At 32.2% G+C, this 19,598-nt stretch overlaps 1 protein-coding gene across 1 annotated transcript; it reads right to left on the bottom strand.

Moving 5' to 3' along the window:
• Window positions 1–11,974: 11,974 nt before the first annotated feature.
• On the bottom strand, window positions 11,975–14,103 carry LOC125190349 (4-hydroxy-3-methylbut-2-enyl diphosphate reductase, chloroplastic-like). The gene is made up of 9 exons (XM_048087628.2): window positions 13,864–14,103; window positions 13,592–13,774; window positions 13,202–13,513; window positions 13,070–13,129; window positions 12,899–13,004; window positions 12,724–12,818; window positions 12,419–12,607; window positions 12,260–12,346; window positions 11,975–12,169 (listed from the first exon to the last, which is right to left on the bottom strand). The coding sequence occupies exons 3-9, from the start codon at window positions 13,499–13,501 to the stop codon at window positions 12,104–12,106; spliced, it is 903 nt and encodes a 300-aa protein (XP_047943585.1). The 5' UTR covers window positions 13,502–13,513; window positions 13,592–13,774; window positions 13,864–14,103; the 3' UTR covers window positions 11,975–12,103.
• Between the last annotated feature and the right edge of the window lie 5,495 nt (window positions 14,104–19,598).

Genomic DNA, 19,598 nt, shown 5'->3' with positions numbered 1-19,598 from the left:
AATTTGTACTATCACTCTAAGGAAAATAGTTAGCTTCTTATAATAGATATACATTTCCACTTCTTTAAAACCAATTTTCACAATATCAAATATTTTGCTGATAAAGTGATGGATGTGATCATTCCAAAAAATTACAAATTTCTGTGATTTATTACAAGAATAAGTTTAATGCGTAGCAAATAGGGAGGGACGGGACTAGGGTTTAGTTAGCGAGGTGGCGGCTGCCAAGGGTTCACATACACTGGTGCATTTACCTTTCATTAAATCCCACTCGAGATTAAACTGGATCTATAAATTACTAAAATTAAATTTAAATCGTAATAAATAATTTTATCCCTAATTAAGCATACAACTATTAAATGAAAATCCCTTGAATTATTATTATTATTAACAAATATATGTATCACTCCCTCCGATCCGGCTAAGATGACACATTTCTTAGTCGGCACGAAATTTTACGAGTTGTTGGTTAATGTGTTAAACTGGAGAAATGAAGAGTGTAAGTATTCAATGGAGTGAGAAAGAGAGTTGAATGGTACTCCCTCCGTCCCGGATAAATCGTGTCACTTTGACCGGGCACGAGTTTTAAGAATTGTAATGAAAAGTGAGTTGAAAAAATTAGTGGAATGTGGGTCCTACCTTTATATAATAGTTTTATAATAAAACGTGAGTAGGAATGAGTTAGTGGAATATGAGGTCCACTACCAAAAATGGTAAAAGTGAAATGAGACAAATTATGTGGGACGACCCGAAATGGAATACTGGGTTGAATTATCTGGGACGGAGGGAGTACTTAATTGGAGTGAGAAAAAAGTGGTTGAGTGTATTAATTGGAAAGTTACCAAAAATAGAAATATGTCATCTTGAGTGAGACAAACCAAAAATGAAAGTGTGTCATCTTAGCTGGGACGGAGTCTTTTTGACTCAACATGAGTTTTAGATATTATTTGACTTTGTGAAGAAAAAGTAAATGGTGAAAGCGAGTGGAATGCGAGACCTATTTATAGTAATCTATCCGTTTCTGAAAAATAGAACCTCTTTTTTTTGTTTCCTAAAAATAGAAACTTTCCATTTTAGGAAATAGATCTCACAATTCACAAATACTAATTTCACTACTTTTTCTTTTCATCTCTTTTACTTTATTTTATTTTTTTCTTTTATTTTACCAGCTTTACATTAAAACTCGTGCTATCAATAAATGATAAAATGACTCTTTAAATGATTAAGAAAGTGAGTAATGGGTACCATAAGTTAGGACTAATGAAGTTCGCAATGATATTACTTCTTTAAATGATTAACAAAGTGAGTAATGGGTACCATAATTTAGGACTAATGAAGTTCGCAATGATATTACTTTAAAAATTGTTGGTTATTTGTATTGGCAGGTAAAAGTAATTGAATGATCAATAAATTTCTTTATTTCATAAGGGCGGCCTAATTATATAACATGATTCTTTCTAAAGTAGTTTACGTGTATATTTAAGCTCCACATTTTTTGTCATTTAAATTCAAGTCAATGTAGTATAGAGCTTCACTAAATTAAATATATAGATGCATGCACTTATCATAGATACCTAATGTGATTAACCACATATTAGTTTATCTTGTTTCGTAATTTAAAATTTAATAAAAAATTATTATTTTTATTTTATTCAAAATTACTACATTCTTAAATGACACAAGTTTTAGATAAAATTGTTGAACATATAAAAATAGAGAAAAAGCATAGTTCATTGTTTTAAAGGGAAAATTGTAAATTTAAAATAATAAAAGTGCGATCTGTATTCATTGGGGGATCAGGGGGGAAGAGGGTGACCGGCCTTTCGTCGACCCGTTAACATGGACCCGGATGTAAATTTTCCATAGTCGAACCATTATTTTGATTGATTGTCTATTGTTTTTCAAAAGTTTAGGTATTTGACAATGTATCTTGGGACATCTCTCATTGTTAACCATCTCACTCCCACCTAGAGATGTCCACGGTTCCGGAAACGGCGGTTCCGAACCGTACGGTGTTTATGGTTACGCGGGTGTTTTGCGGTTACGGTTCTGGTTCCAATATCGGCGGTTACGGTTACAGTTCGGAACTGCCGGTTTTTTGGCGGTTTTTTACGGTTCTAAACCGCCAGGTTTCACGGTTTTCCGGCGATTTTTTGAGGTTCGGGTCTAGAACCGTCCGGAACCGGCGGTTCCGGCACGATTTCGGTTCCAAAATTTTGGAACCTAAACTGAACCACGGTTCCATAAGTGACGGTTTCGGTTCGATTTAAATCTCACGGTTCCGATTCGAAACCGGAACCGCCGGTTACGGTTCGGAACCGGAACAGGCGGTTACGGTTCTACGGTTAACCGCCCGAATCGAAAACCTTGGGCATCTCTACTCCCACCCCAATGGCTATTTTAATTGTAAACAAACTTTATTTAGTTTATTTCATATTGTATCTCACTATTATTTTGTCTATTAAACCGAATGTATTTTAGAATTTTCATGGGCAAATATGTTAAGGTACTCACACTCTTGGGTTGCTTCTTTTGAGTTTTACCAATTAGAAACCGTTATTAAGAATGGAAAAGATTTGTTTTATTTTTTAAATCGGCAGTAGACTAAATTGGATGATATGATTAGGAGTGGGGATATATGAGTGTAATCAAATTAATGTTGTTTCCTTTGGAGATGGGACTAAAAATTAAATAAGATGGTGCTGAAATATAACGATAAATAAGGATAGAGCAAACCGTTTTTGTAAGTAGAAACAAAATATAAATAAACTTTTAATAGTAACAAAAGCACATGTATATTAAATTCTATTGCGCAAAAAATAAGGTCAAATTGCTGAAAAAGTGACGAATTTTGATTTGCCCCGCATTTTTAAAAATTAATTGTAAAAATCGTGAAATTAAATATTTTCTTATTTATTCCGTGACGAAGTATTCTGATTTCCTATTTGTATGTTGTTTATTTGATGAACACATATTACAAATTAATGACGTTATTGACTTATTTACTGATTGTATTGATAAATATGATAAAATTCACGTTTGTTTCATTCTCGTAGAATTTTTCAGATGTCACATTAGATATAATTTCACCAAATTAGGTTTTATGAGAATTTGAAACAAATGTTGAAATTCATAATTTTTACGGTCAATTTTTAAAGTTGCGAGACGAATCATAATTTGACAAAAATTCACCAAATTTTTTTGGGGTTATTTGCCCCTAAAATAATTAACCAATTCTAGCTATCTTTTTGGTGTCACCAGTCACCACTACACAATTTTGTTAAGGTTATGTTTTGGAGCTGATTTTTTTTAATTTGGAAAACACGGTAAATCCAAAACCAATTATATTTTGGAACTAATTTTCTATCAGAAGTGGGTTGGGTTGGGTTTCTGTCCATAAATTTGGACCTGGTTAACCCTAGGACTACCGGTGAAATGGGTTGGACTGGGTTAACAACTCTAGGAGTAGTAGAATCTTTTAGCCTCCTCGATAAAAAATAAATTGAATAAACATTCATAACCAATTCCAAAAAAGGGGAAAAAGAGTCGTCAACCTAGAAAAACAATAGCAGACATTCTGAAAAATCTTTCGAAAATAATCAGACAAAACAATGTTATCTCTTCTCGGTTTCTAACTTTGTTAATAAATGAATATTCAAAATACTACTTTTAACTCTTTCCCTTCTCGATTTTTGTTAATATCCCGTCGATTTAGAGTCGAGCAGACGCGACAGAGAAGAAGCACAATGATCAAATGCGACATACGGAGGAAGCAACCGTAGTAGAAATAGATCACATTCATCATATCTATCACCTATAGAAAGAGATGTTTCGATTGGCGAACTACTACTTTGTGTTCCAATGCGTCATCTTCACTGCACTCATTTGAAAATCTAAGAGTGTAGATTGGTCTTAATTTAAGATTATGATATTATAAGCAATATAAGAAGACCGGTTAAGTATCAATTACATACGAAGCCCATGAAAAAAATGTCATATACATATAACACAAACAAAAGGGCCTAAACATGAAATAATTTGAGTAAATAGAAATACTAGGTTTAAAAATAATAGTAGTAAATTAGAGATATAATTGAATTTGAGTTTGTAATACGAAATTCCAAATCGGAGAGAGGAAGTACTTCATAAGTTGTTGCAGATTATATCCTCTTTTGAAACATTCTGATGCCTGATTCAACGGCCTAAGATATCAACTCCAACTCTCAATGAAAATGAAGATGATGAAATCATGAACGAAAAAAGATGGAGGATGATGAAAAGGAGATCAACTCCAACTCTCAATGAAGATGAAGATGATGAAATCATGAATGAAAAAAGATGGAGGATGATGAAAAAGAGAAAGAGAGCGTTGTTTCAACTCCTCACAAACCAACTACTACTCATCAACAGAATCAAACTGATTATCAGGACAACTTTGTGTTCAATTGTATTATTTGTATAGCGGTATAATAATGATAAAAATAAAAAAACTAACGAAATATGATTTGTATAGCAGTATAATAATGATAAAAATAGATAACTAACGAAATATGATTTGAATAGCGGTATAATATAATTTATATATTTAAATATTAGTAGTAGTCTAATATTATGATTTTGTATAATAATTACTGTAACACCCCTACTTAACTTTACTCCCAAAGACATAATCTTGTATTTAATTCTCTTTGAAACATGACCTGCAAATTATTTGAAAATGTTCTTATGTTGGGAGAAAGATGAACCGAGAGTCCCTGAAATGAAGAAATAGAAGGCTCTTTATTTTGCTAACTCTAGCAACATTTTTTTTTCTTTTTATATTACATGTACACATATATAAACTCTTTTCAACATTATTTATTTTTGTTGAGGTAAGAGTGGAAAAATGTCATTATCTAGTTTAGTACATTTATTTAACCATTCTCTAGATTATTCTACATAGACAAAGCATTGAAAACTTACTTCTCCAATTTTATTTACATCTCACGCCCACTATCAAAATTGAAAAACAAATATATCTAAGTACTTCCATTAGAAATAAATAGACATGTCACATTAATATCTATATTATTTCCCATGTCGCAACACATTCTCAACCCCCATTTAGGACATAGAGGTAGTAATTATTTTTAGAGTGAACTACAAAAATGGTCCCTGGACTATGAGGTTATCTCATAAATGGTACCTGGACTTTAAAAATATCACCGGCAGTCCCTGGACTAGTATAAAAATGGTCCTTTTGCACTGTTTCGAGACGAAAATGCCCTTTTGAGAGGTTTTGGAGGGTTTGGGCAATTTGGTCTTTTTACACTTTTAACATTTTAAATCTGATATTATTTCAGTTACGTACTAAATTTGATATTATTTCAAAATTATCATGCTTCTTCCCTTTTGTCATCTTTCACTTTGTTTCTTTATTAGATTTAATTTTACAAAATTAAATTTTAAATTTCAGTTTTTAAATATCAATAAAAATTTTTAATTATAAAAATTATTAAATAAAAAAATCAATAGCATAATCAATATTTGATAGTGTCTAATATTTAATCAGTAAGATATGACAACGCCTTAGTTTTAATCAATATTTAATAGCTTTAATCATAAATAGATCATATAACATGATTTATTCTGAAATAAATATGCATCTAACGTAAGACTAATATAATTTTCGTATATTAAATTGAAAACAATCAAAGTTACTGGAAAATTTCAAAAAAAATACTCCTATATAAAATTTTTAGTCAACTTCATAATATTCTATCACAAGCAATTATAACAACCGAACGGAGGCTAAATAGAATAGCTCTTATTTTTCCATCATGATTAATATTATTTTTTTTACTTCTTCAATTCAGCTAAATATTATTTTAAATAACAAAAATTAATAGTTTTAATCAATATTTATAGTGTCCATGAATTGATAGTTTTAATTAAAAAAATTTATTGATTAAAAATCAAAATTTAAAATTTAATTTTATAAATTAAATCTAATATTGAAATAAAGAAACAAAGTGAAGGATGACAAAAGGGAAGAAGAATGATAATTTTGAAATAATATCAGATTTAGTATATAACTGAAATAATATTAGATTTAAAATGTTAAAAGTATAAAAAGACCAAATTGCCTAAACCCCCCAAAACCCCTCAAAAGGCCATTTTCGTCTCAAAACAGTGCAAACGGACCGTTTTTTGATATTAACCCTTAGTCCAGGGACTGCTAGTGATATTTTTAAAGTCCAGGGACCATTTATGAGATAACCTCATAGTCCAGGGACCAATTTTGTAGTTCACTCTTATTTTTAATATTATTATTAGAAATTTATTTTTCACTTAGGGTCATTTTTGGGATGTTACAATTATTGTTTTAATAGATATAGTATAATTTATATAAATAAAATTATTATTTGAATATATTTTTGAAAGATAAGAATAAATAATTATTGAGTAATATGATTTGTATATAGAAAAATAATTATTTCTATAATAGTTATTGATAGATTAATACAATTTGTACAATAGTTATACAAATAAACGAATCATAATGACAAAGAATTGATGACTAATACCCCATGTAATAATTTTGTTGTTAAATTATACTCCCTCCGTTCCCTTATAGTTAAGGCAAAACTTTTTGGCACGGAGTCAAAGAAATGGATGTTTAGTGTGTTATATAAATAGTTTGAAAAAGTAAGAGAAAGAAAAAATAATAGAGAATATAGTAGAAAATGAATAGAGTAGAGAGAATAAAGTAAGAGAAAGTAAAATAAGAGTAAGAAAAAATGTTGAAAAAATGACATATTTCAATTGTATAGCGGTATGATCATCAGGATAGAGCAAACAGTTTTTGTAAGTAGTAATAAAATATAAATAAAATATTAATTGTAACAAAAGCACATGTGTAACTAAATTCTATTACACAAAAAGCAAGGTCAAATTGCTGAAAAAACGACGAATATTAATTTGCCTCACAATTTTAAAAATTATTTGTAAAAATAGTGAAATTAAATATTTTCTTAACATTTCCATGATGAAGTATTTGATTTCCTATTTGTATGTTGTTTATTTAATGAACACACATTTCAAATAAATGACGTTATTGACTTATTTACTGATAAATATGATTAAATTCACGTTTGTTTCATTCTCGTAGAATTTTTCGGATGTCACATTAGATATAATTTCACCAAATTAGGTTTTATGAGAATTTGAAACAAATGTTGAAATTCTTAATTTTTACAGTCACTGCAATGTCCATATTCAATTCTCATTACTGCCGTGCAATGTCCATATCAGCTCCATGGAGAATAAGCTTCTTTAAGCTCTTCTCAAGCAAAAGACATACTATTTCCCACTATCACAGCTGGGAACCGCGGGGTCAGCAAAAATCATGGGAGGAAAAGTGGGGGAAGAAAAATGCATCCGAGAATGTCAATGCTTAGAATGGGAAGAATGTCATTCCCCCGTTTTCTGAAGAGGAGAAGAAGGCTATTCAATGCTGCAGGTACTACTGCAATCAGTGTGATTGCCGCAACTGGAATTCGAGCAATGCATTGTCATCGGAATCGCAAATGGAAGAACATTGGGTGCTTCATCACGGTTACACCAGAGTTGCAAATATCTTTTGCGGCAATGGCTGCTTTAAAGGTGACGTTAAAAGTGAAGGCTTTAAATGTGATTGCATACACTTCACCAAGAGGATAAGGAGCTGGAGAAGAAGAAGCTCCTAGAGGAAGTTTTCCTTGCTGCTGTTGTCTTTGCCGGATTCCTTGTCGTATTACAGTCTCATTGCGACTATTCTATCCTATTAACACCGTGTTTGATGATTTGATCTCCCTTTTGTCTGCATGTGTTTTGATAGTTGTTTTAATTTATTGAATGTTATAGTGTTTGTAGCTCACTTGATTTCATAAATTAGACTCTCTGAACTTAGTTTTTTTTTTTTATATAAAAACTTAATTTTTACGGTCAATTTTTAAAGTTGTGGGACGAATCAGAATTTGACAAAAGTTCACGATTTTTTTTTTTTGGGTTATTTGCACCAAAAATAATTAACCAATTTTAGCTATTTTTTTATTGTCACCACTATACAATTTTGTTAAGGTTATGATTTAGAGCTGATTTTTTTTTTGGAAAACATTATAAATCCAATTCCAATTATGTTTTGGACCTGATTTTCTATCATCTACTGGAGAAGTGGGTTGGGTTGAGTTTCTGTCCATAAATTTGGATCCGGTTAACCCTAGGACCACCGCTGAAATGGGTTGGACTAGGTTAACAACTCTAGGAGTAATAGAAACTTTTAGCCTCCTCGATAAAAAATAAGTTGAATAAAAATTCTTAACTAATTCTGAAAAAGGGGGAAAAGAGTCGCCAACCTGGAAAAACAACAGCGGACAACATTCTGAAAAATCTTTTTGAAATAATCAGACAAAACAATGATATCCCTTCTCGGTTTCTAACTTTGTTAATAAAACGAATATTTGAAATACAACTTTAACTCTTTTCCTTCTCGGTTTTTGTTAATATCCCGTCGATGTAGAGTCGAGCTGACGCGACAGAGAAGAAGCACAATGATCAACAACCGCAGTAGAAAGAGATCACATTCATCATATCACCTATAGAAAGAGATGTTTCAATTGACGAACTACTACTCTGTGTTCCAATGATTCATCTTCACTGCACTCTACGACGCCCCAATGCTTCTGAAGTGCCGCTACAAATGGATCCCTATGATTCTATCGTCTTTGGTTGGTGTCCTCAACATGATCGCGCTTATGAGACTCGTTTTCGACTACAATCACTCTATGGACAGCGCTGCCAAAAGATAATCAAACTTCGAAAATCACATGGTTGAGTATATGGAGGAGCGTCTATGTCGTCGGCAGCATGTTAGCCATCCTCGCGTTTCTTCTAGTCACACTCATAGTCAGTTGGGACATTACATATGACTTGTCCACGGTACACAACTGATTTACATGTTGTTTTTTCACTTATGGAAGAAACGATGATTTACTTGTTAGTATTGAACAAAAAATAATGCAATACTCCTTTTGTTAGTTATCTAAATTTAACCCCCTAATTTTTTTTAATAATTTGTTTTAAAATTTTTAAAATGTATTCTGATTTTATGCAAATTTTTGTACAAAATCTTCTATCAACAATCTAAATCCACTCAAAAATACATTTTCAGAAAAAAAATTTAAATATCGGCAAAAGTAATTAATTGATTGTTTACTAAATAAAATTTGATAGTGAATACAACCAAATTTGAGATTTTTTCAACAATTTTCAAAATCCAAATCAAGGTGATAAAATTAAAGAAGATAAGTATTCCATCCGTTCATGAAAAAATGTTCACATTTGGTTTTTTTTTCTCATTTTTGGTCCGTGGACTTCACTTTACACTAACTCATGACACTCACATTTTATTATAAAATTAATATATAGAAGTGGCGTATACATACCATTAAATTTTTGAACTCACATTTCCTAAAATCAGCACTAAGTCAATGTGTGGCTTTAAATTATGGACGGACTGAGTATATTAAATACCAAATGACGTACTTTAAATATAAATTTATAAAAATTTCAATTGACATCCATATTTGACTCCACCTCACTCACATATAAAAATTATGTGGCCTAGACACACCAAATGACATGATGATGTGATGGGAACTATCGATTATTATTTGACAAATAGAAATATAAAAAAAATTCCTTTTTATGTTGAAAATACATTATCTTGAAATTTGGAAACTTACTAAAAATTACTCCATCCGTCCCATAGATGACACACATAGGGAATGACACGAGATTTTAATAGATGTTGTTTTGTGTGTTATGTGAAGAGAAAAAAAAGTTTATTTATATTAATGTGAGAGTGAGCTTTTTTTCCATAAAAGGAAATGTGATATCTTTTATGAAGGAAAGTGTGACATCTATTATGGGATGAAGGGAGTATTAGTTAGCATATTTAACAATACATACTACATACATATACTCTCCCACTCAAGATTTTCACATTCTTGAGTGGCACGAGATTTTAGGAGGAATTGTTAGGAAAAATAAGTAGAGAGAAAAAAGATAGTTGAATATTTTTATGATGACAAAGGAGAGAGTGATTTATTTCCACAATAGAAAATGGACATCTTGATTGTGACAAACTAAAAAGGAAACGTGAACATCTTAAACGTAACATAACGGAAGAAAGTATATTTATCTTCCATCTTTTATGATTCTCGTAGTTTCTGATGGATGATAACTTAAATTTGTTTTTTACTTCTTCTTTTATTAATGTAAAAATCACAAATAAAAAGCCAAACAATAAATTAAATTTTAAGTTAATTTTGTTATCATTACTTTAAATTAGCCCGTTTTGTATTTAGGGATGTCAATTCAATCCGAAACCCGTGGATCAGCCGAATAGCCCGGTAAAATTAGTGAGTTAGGGCTATAATTTTGTAACCTAAATACAAAACGGGTTAAACGTGTTGGCTCGAATGGGTTGACGGGTTAAACGGGTTGGCCTGAACGGGTTGCGGGTCGGCCCTTGCAACTTTTAATTAAAAATATTAAATATTAGGGGTGTTGTATTATTGAATTTCATGTGGCATAATCATTAGTATTCTTCATTCTACACTTTTCCACTCGATCACACACTATCAACTTTCAAGTTCCAATTTGACTCATTATTCCATCGTTTCATCATCTGCCCTATTGTCTTACAACCACCAAACTCAATCAAGACAAAATTAAGAAAATCTCAATATATTTATCATTTTAATAATGATTCATGTAAGATATGATTTTTTATTTTCGTAAAGAATTAATCATGAACAAGGCCAAAATATGACACAGATACAAGTTTTAATTCAAATTGATTGATTTAATATGAAATGCTTGTCTCCAGCTATTATTGAAAAAAAACTATGAAATTTGAAGATTTTATATGATTCTAAAACTAAGAAATAAAAATATCTAAAATTTAAAATCATTTTATAAAGGAAAATTTTGATACAAGAGATTATTTTTGAAAATTTTGAGGCCCGAATAGCCCGATGGGTTAGGATTAGGGTTGAAAATTTATAACCCAAATGGTCTGCACCCAAATAGCCCCGCAACCCGGGTGGATTGGCCCGAACTCGAACGGGTTAGCCCGATTAACATTTTACTTGTATCAAAATTATGATTTTTAATATAATTTTGTTCTTATATGATTTTATCATTACTTATTAACTATATAAATAATGATACAGTACTATAATAAAATATAAATTTAGGTCGTAAATAAAAATTATTTTATTAGTACTCTCCCCGTCCCGCTTAAGATGACACGTTTTCCTTTTTAGTTTGTCCCAACTATGATGACACATTTTCTTTTTTGGTAACTTTCTCTCTCCAATTAATACACTCAACCACTTTTTTTCACTCCTATTAAAATATCCATCTTTTTTATCTCTCTACTTTAATACGGAGTACTTACCCCCACCTTCTCTCTCTCCAATTAAACACTTTAACCAATAACTCATAAAACCCCGTGCCGGCTAAGTAATGTGTCATCTTAGCCGGGACGGAGGGAGTAGTATATAAAAATTGATAGGGTACTCCGTATCTTCATCTCATTTGGCGTGTTAGACCAACTGAACTTTTACTTTTCTCACTTTCTACCGTAATCCACTCAGTCGGCGATGGCGATGTTCACCAAAATTTGCATATTGAGGATAACGGCATACTTCTCCGTCATGTCATGGCAAAGTCGTGAATCGAGATACGCCTCTATATGGGGTGTAGAGGCACAAATATATGCTTTTTTGTGGTATTAGACTTCCCAGAAATGGAGGGTCTCATGGTTGGCGTATTCGTATAATTGAGAAACAAAGAGACTTCGTCGACCTTCGGATGCGGCGTCATCCTAGAAAATGCCAAGTCGTGGCAACCGAGGGTTATTAAGTTCTTTATATTTTGTCGGAAGCGTTTATTTTTGTTGGATTCAATCATTCAATATCGATTATTATTGAACGATATGATTTGGAGCAAGCAAACATGAGCATAATCATTGAAAATACAAGTAATGCATCCAAATTTCAATGAGTATGTATATTTATATTTCATACGACTCTTGGTCACGCTTGATCTCAAACACCTTGGCTAAAATATCTTCAATATCCTGCATCGTAATTAATTAATTAAACATTTTATCATCATCTATAGCAATAAAATAAGTAGTCGTAGTAATTAATTAGTGAGTGAATAATACCTTATCCGGAGTTGAAGCACCAGCAGTAATAGCAATGGTGATCGGACCCTTTGGCACCCACTCCTCCTTCTCCACCAACTCCCCATGCTACACACACATCACATAACTCAGTTATACTATAATCTTCAAAACAAAAAGATGCAGAAATAATAAAAGTACCATTAGCTTGTGAGTGATTCTGTTTCCTGGACCGATCCTCTTCTCTGAATCAATCCAATAGGAAGGAACTCCGCGCTCCTCCCCAATCCCTTGAAGGGATGAAGTGTTGCTGGAGTTCCATCCTCCAATCACCAGCATCAGATCCACCTCCTCGTCGCCCACCAGTTTGTGAGTTGCATCTTGTCTCGTCTAAACATATAGGGACAATTTAGCATAGAAGATAAATGGAAAAACTATCATAAAGAAAAAAACACATACTAGATCATTTTTGGCCATGTACTATATTTATGAGAAGAAAAATGTACTTGAGCAGCGTCGCAGATAGTGCTGGCGCTCACAAAGTGGTTGTTGATGTTTTCCACACCGTATCTGAGCATCAGGCTCTTCTCCACTAATTTTCCTGCATAAATGTTTGATATGTATAAGTACATCCATACATAAAAAGAGGAAGAAGATAGAGAAATTGTAGTAATTGGTTACCAATATCCTCTGTTTCTCCCTTCAACATAGTAGTCTGATTCGCGATACCAACTCTCTCCAGATCTTTGTCTGGATCAAACCCCTTTGATACTGCATATTTGAATTTCTGTACAACAAATATTCAACAACTTAGTACTAGAACTAAGAAAATTCCTCTCTCTATATGTATACCTCGAGAAAGGCCTCTTTGGTGGAGCTGGATCCTAAAATGTAATCACAAAGATATGTTGCCTGCAACCACAGATCACTTTTATCATAAATTCAAATTGAGTAGTGAAGATGAAATAAAAGGTGGTAGAGTACCTCTTTGATGTTCTTGACGATTAAATAGGTGCCTGCAAATGAAGCAGTAGCGATAGTCTCCTCATGCGCATATTTACCGTGGATTATGGACGTGTATTCCCCCTTCTTGTGCTTTTCAACGCTATGCCAAACCTTGGCAACCCATGGACAAGTTGTATCAACAATCTCCACATTCTTCTGAGTCAGCAACATCATCTCCTGCACCGGAGCTCCGAACGCAGACAGCACCACCACGTCGCCCTTCGCAACCAGATGGTATTGTTTCTTCCCGTCCTTCACTGGGATAATCTTCACTCCCATCTCCCCCAGCGTCTGTTAAGTATTGCAAGCTTAGTTAATAAACACATCTATATATGTCGAGAGAGATTTATATCTAATTAAGAAGCGAACCTGATTAACAGTGGGGTTGTGAATGATTTCATCAGTGAGCCAAATTGTGCGATCCGGAAACTGATGTCGAGCTTCGTAAGCAATTCTGACAGCGCGCTCAACGCCCCAGCAGAACCCGTAATCTTCTCCCAGCTTCAAAGTCACATCGCCCCATCTCTACTCTTTCCCATTCTCCTTCAATTTCTGCATCAAATTATCACCTCCCAAAACATGATCATCAAATTCAAATTAGTAAAAGAGTACTTGATTTTGAAAATGCAATAAAAGCTTACTCGCATACTTGTCGCCCATTCGCTTAAGACTTTGGTCCTTATGGCCAAACCCCGTGCGGTTGTAGTCTTTTCTTCTCATAAAATTGTGACGAAAAACTTTGGCGTCGAAATCCGATTCTCCGGCAGCGGAGCAACGGATGAGGTAGGAAGACGAAAGCGGCCGTATCTGCGGCAGCCGCGCTGGGATGAGAGAAAATTGCAGATGCAGAGAGATCGCCATAAGTAAACTCAGCGCTCACGTTAGAGGATAGGGCTAAGGAGTTTGCATTGCGCTTGCGTCGCATGCCCACTTTATATAGTCTATCGACTCTCATATTATACAAATAAATTTAAAAAAAAATAAATAAATAACCAAGTACCACATTTGACAACACAGAACTGTGGTGATCTTTAGATTACAGCTGGTTCTCGTAGGATTAGTCGAATTTCGTCAAAGACGGGTATGGAACCCTTGTTGTATAGGTCGTGTTCAAACTATTGAACCCAAATCATGACATAATCTGTCCAACGTTACTAAACCGTATTCGTATACTTGTGACATAACCAATCTTAACCTTTAATTAAAACCTTGACTAATCCGTAATTAACCACGCAAAATTTACCCTTGGAAGTTGAAATATCAAGTCTTCAGTCTTACGTAGAGACCCACTAGCTAAGTATACTACTCCACTAGTAGTAATTTATTTACGTTTAATAGCTTTTGAGTTTTGGGAAATAAATTAATATTCAAGGGCCGTGGGAAAAGGAAATCTAATTCAGTCACATACAATTTTTTCCAGTTTAATAATCCTTCCATTGATCGATAAGTTTTGGTTCTTTCGTCAAACATATTTATAAAGACAATAGGAAAGACAATAGGAGATAAAAAATAATATAATTAGACAGTAAATAAATATTCCTAACTCGACTTGGAGTAATTAATTGGTATTGAAATATGAATATATTTACAGTATTTCAGTTGCTACCTGCAGCAACTTGTAATAAATCAAGGTCGTCTCAAGTTGGCCAATAACTTAAGTTTAGAAAATTGGTTGAAGTCGATACAATTTGGCCACTACTGCAATTTGTAGTTTAATAAACTAATACATAGTTTTTTTAAAAACGAGATGGTCTTCCTAATGTGCATTTAATATCCAGGCGGCTGGTAAAAAAATTTCATGGACTAAACTTATGTTTTGAAAATCTGATTAGTGAAATAGTGAATAAACTGATGAATTAGCTGCTCATTTATGATTTAACGGATCAGATATCAAGCTCAATTATTGTAGTAAATGTATATATGTGGTCGCTTTAAAATGAAATCATCTCCTTCTATGCTAACTAAAAGGTGAATCTGGGTCGCTAGAGCTACGACATAGTTGGAAGTCATTAATTTTCAGATGTTAGCGAGAATCAATATGTTGATTCAATTGGAAGGCTATTATTATTACTTATTAGACACAGAATTTTATTCTCTCCCCTAAATCTAGTAAAATCAACTGGTAAAATCTAACATGCTATAGGGATACGTTAAAATGACAGTACCTCTTCAAATAATACCATACCACCAATCAGTGGCGGAGCCAGAACTTTAATGGTGGGAGGCCCAAACTACTACTAAAATTTATTTAGTTTGTTCAGTGCTAACGACGCGGAAACATCAGCCATAACAAAACCGCGCGTGAGAAACGAATGGTGAAAAATTAATTAGTGAATAGATTTTGTAGAGCATAACATATTTTACTAATATTATAATGATATATTTTGATATTCATTAGATCAAAAGGTATTTTCTATTATAAATTTTTTATAGTAAAGAGCGTCACATTAAATTTATTTTTATAATCATATAATATTATTAATTATTTATGAAATCAAAGAATTATTTATTTTCTTAAATTATAAAAATCATTTTTTTTTATAAATTAAAAGTGATATATATACAAAATCACTAGTGAAAGTCAATAAAAGTTACTAATGTGAGAGAATCCATAAAATATAAATGAATATGAAAAAACTAATAAAAATTACAAGAAAAAGCCACACACAATATACATGCATAGCATCAAAATCAAATTTATTATACTTATAATCATAAGTTAAAATTATTTATACAAAATTACTAATATTATTAATAAATAAAGAACAAATGAACCAAACTAGAAGAAACCAACTCAAAAAAATAGAATGTTCTAAGAAGGGATCGAACTCCATAGATCCAATCCAACTGTGCTAGCATTTTCATACAAAATTTTTTGCATACATATATTATATGTAGATATCCAAATGGATGAGGGGCCCAGGGCCCCCCCTGGCCCCACCGTGCCTCCGCCCCTGCCACCAATTCACCATTCCTAGTCAATCATTTGTACACTTGGACAAATAATAAGCTGGCATGTGGTAATAAAAAGAAATACTCAAGTGTAAAAATCTCGGCCAACAATATCCAACACGCTATACAGCAATCTATAGATTGCTGTGTAGCGTTTATAATATTGCTGGATATGTGGTATCACGGTGTCACTTTAAGAGGTGTTGTCATTTTAACACAAATCTAAGTCCTATATGCTGATCCATACTAATTTATATATAAACTATAAAAATACAATTAGCATATTTAGTATTATAAGATCAATCATATATTATAAGCTGAAATCAGTATTTAACACAAACTAAATCAGTATAAAACAAAATAATCGGGAAAGACAATGAACAATGATTTCAATCTAGTCTGTTTCGCAAACATAGTGAAAATTACAAATCATTCTGAGATCGTTGTATATTTTCACGTTTTTGGCGTGATTGTTATATAGATTCATTGTATCCCGATTGACATTGTTAAATGTACAGATTTTGTTCAATACATATATTGATTTTCGTTATTATATAACACAGATTTTGTCTATAAAGATCCAGATCATATTAGTATCATTAGCAAAAGACTATAAATAAATAAAATAAGTAGAGTTCAAGCTACCAAACCCAAATTATGACGTAATCTGTCCAACCCAACTCTAAGTTAGTAGTACTTGTGAAATATCAAGGGTAACTAATAGCAGAGTAGCAGTCTAGCACAAACAAATTTGTTAAAGCTAGTTTATAACCGTAACTAGACTTATAGTTCTACTACTATTTCCCTTTTAACGACCTGACTCTATCTATCAACGAAAAATAATTTCATCTTATCCATTTTGAGATGTCCACGGAAAAGTATTCTCATCCAAAATGGAAAGTTTTTCACAAATTGTTAGCACTATTTTATTCACTTTTCTCATTTAGTCTCATATCTTAATTATTTACTCCTTATCTTTAGTGTTTTACCAATTTTTATTCTCTACTTTTACTTTATCAGTTTTCATTAAAATTTGTGTCTATCATATAAAACTTTGTTCGAAGTATGAGTATGAAGCTGGAGCATTTTCTATAATTCAAAAAGCTCAAACCACCAGAAGTAGCGAGGTAGAATACAACACGATCAAAAGTACACATACTGATAAAATAGAAGCTAAAAACTCAGCAAAGCTAACAACACAACAAATGTAAAACTGACGAAACTAGAAAGACAAAGCGGCCGTAAAAAATATGGCAAGCCACGGACTAACAAAGAAGGTACTCCCTCCGTCCCATTAAATATGAAATATTTGAAAATCGGCGCCAAATTTTATGTAGTATTGTTTTGTGAGTTAATGAAGAGAGAGTAAAGTAAGAGAGATGAAAAAGTAGAGATAGAGTTGTTCTATTTTAGGAAACGTTTCAGTTTTAATGGGACAATCTAAAAAGAAAAGATATTTTATTTTTAATGGGAAAATCCAAGGAGGCTGCAAGCCTGGAACACGTATCTCTGCAAAACTGTTTCTAAGACTTGATTATGTGATATGGCATTATCAAGGAAAAAGTTTCACTTTTTATCTAAAACAGTAACAGAAAAAGAAATAAATAAGACTGAAGATTAAGAGTTATGCGTGTCAATTTAAGGAGGAGGCTGCTGTCATTTTCCTTTCATTAAATCCGACTTCTGACTAATGAAATTTACTTATAAATTACTCCCTAAAACTATATTTAAATCGCAACCAATTCCTAATTAACCTCACAAATTTTATACAGTAAGTACTAAAGTATTAAATAATAGTGGCTTAACTTGATAACTTAATATAACTTAATGGATTATATAAATATAGTTAAAATTATAATTTTAGTAAGATTGAGGTGAATCATTGTCTTACACTAGACTTTAAGTTAAGTTTAAATATGATATCGAATATCCAAATATAATTCACTATTTTAATATAATGATACCAATATCGTACATATAATATCAGTTTACTCATGGCAGTCTCACCAACACACCAATGTCTTGGAACTATAAGAATACAATTATAACACATAGTGAGTGAATCAAAATTTTGTTAAAATTGCAATCAATCCCTAATTAATAACGCAAATTTCACCATTAAATTGTACTGTATTTGATTAGATTAAAGTTGTCAATCATTATTAGTAGTTTTCAGTTGTATATACGTCAATCTATAACATGTAGTGAGTGAGTCAAATTTAAATAATAAATAAAACAATTAAACTATATATATAGGGGGTGTTCGGTTTGCAAGATTATCCGGGATTAAATTTGTAGTGTGTTTGGTTCATTAGATTCAATCTTACAACTCAATCCTAAATAAATAATTATAAAATAATTAGTCTTACTAACCCCTATAACTAAAATAATTTCACGGTTCAATTCTAAATTATATCTTGGTATTATTTTATCTTGGCAACCGAATACCACCGTAATGTATTTTCTTGAAATATTAAAACTTACACGGTTAATCTGATAACAATTCATGTTACGTCACCTTAGTGGGACTAATCAAGTTGGTAATTACACTCAAAATGTTGGTTACATTGTATTTATATTGGCAGGTAAAAGTAAAAGTAATTTAATGTTGAATAAAACTCTTTATTCAAGTAGGGCGGCTTAATTATATTACGTGATTCTTTCAAAGGTACTCTACGTGTATATTTAAGCTCCATGCTTTTTTTTCATGAAAATTCAAACCATTGTAGTGATCTTCACTCAGAGACGGACCCAGGTGGGGTCGGGTGGGGTCGGTCAACCCCATCGCGGGTCCATGAATGCCACTGGAATATACTAGAATTCGTCGGCCGATCCCGCAACAGCGCGCCTCCGATCCCACGGCAAACGCCTCCACGAAAGATAAAACAAAAAAAGTGTTGAAAACTGGGTTTTAGAGTATAGAGAGTAGAGATATACAACTAAATTATTGATATGGATTAAAATTGAGAGGAGAGATCGAAGAAATTTTTTGAGAAAAAGAGAGCTGAACCAAGATAACTCTGCATAGAAATGTGGTGATGAAGATGCATCGTAGTTTGTGTAATATTATTGTGTGGTGAATTAAAATTTTGGTCTTCAAAATGAGATGGGACTTTATTAGCTACTTATTTTAGTAGATACTAGAAGAATTGTAATGCATTTTTTCAAAAATATTAGTAGTATTTAAATATTATCATATTTTTAAAATTATTATTTAAATATTATACTCCTCCATACATTAAGAGCTCACTTGATAAAAAGATGTAATTTAAGAAGATTTGCAAAGTAAGATAAAAAGTGTGGGCTTCGTGTCAAGATAAGTTCATATGAGGCAGAAATGTTATCCGCCTAAATTTGTGAGATACATATTCTTGTATTTTGAGGGAAAAAAAATTGTGGGCTTGGATGAGCCATAGATAATAAC

The sequence above is a fragment of the Salvia hispanica genome, chromosome 5 (assembly GCF_029641045.1).
Source record: "Salvia hispanica isolate PSC_SH4W2 chromosome 5, Shi_PSC_v1, whole genome shotgun sequence".
Lineage (NCBI taxonomy): Eukaryota > Viridiplantae > Streptophyta > Magnoliopsida > Lamiales > Lamiaceae > Salvia > Salvia hispanica.
Note: the sequence above shows the minus strand (reverse complement) of the source record. Positions and strands in the feature narration are given on the sequence as shown.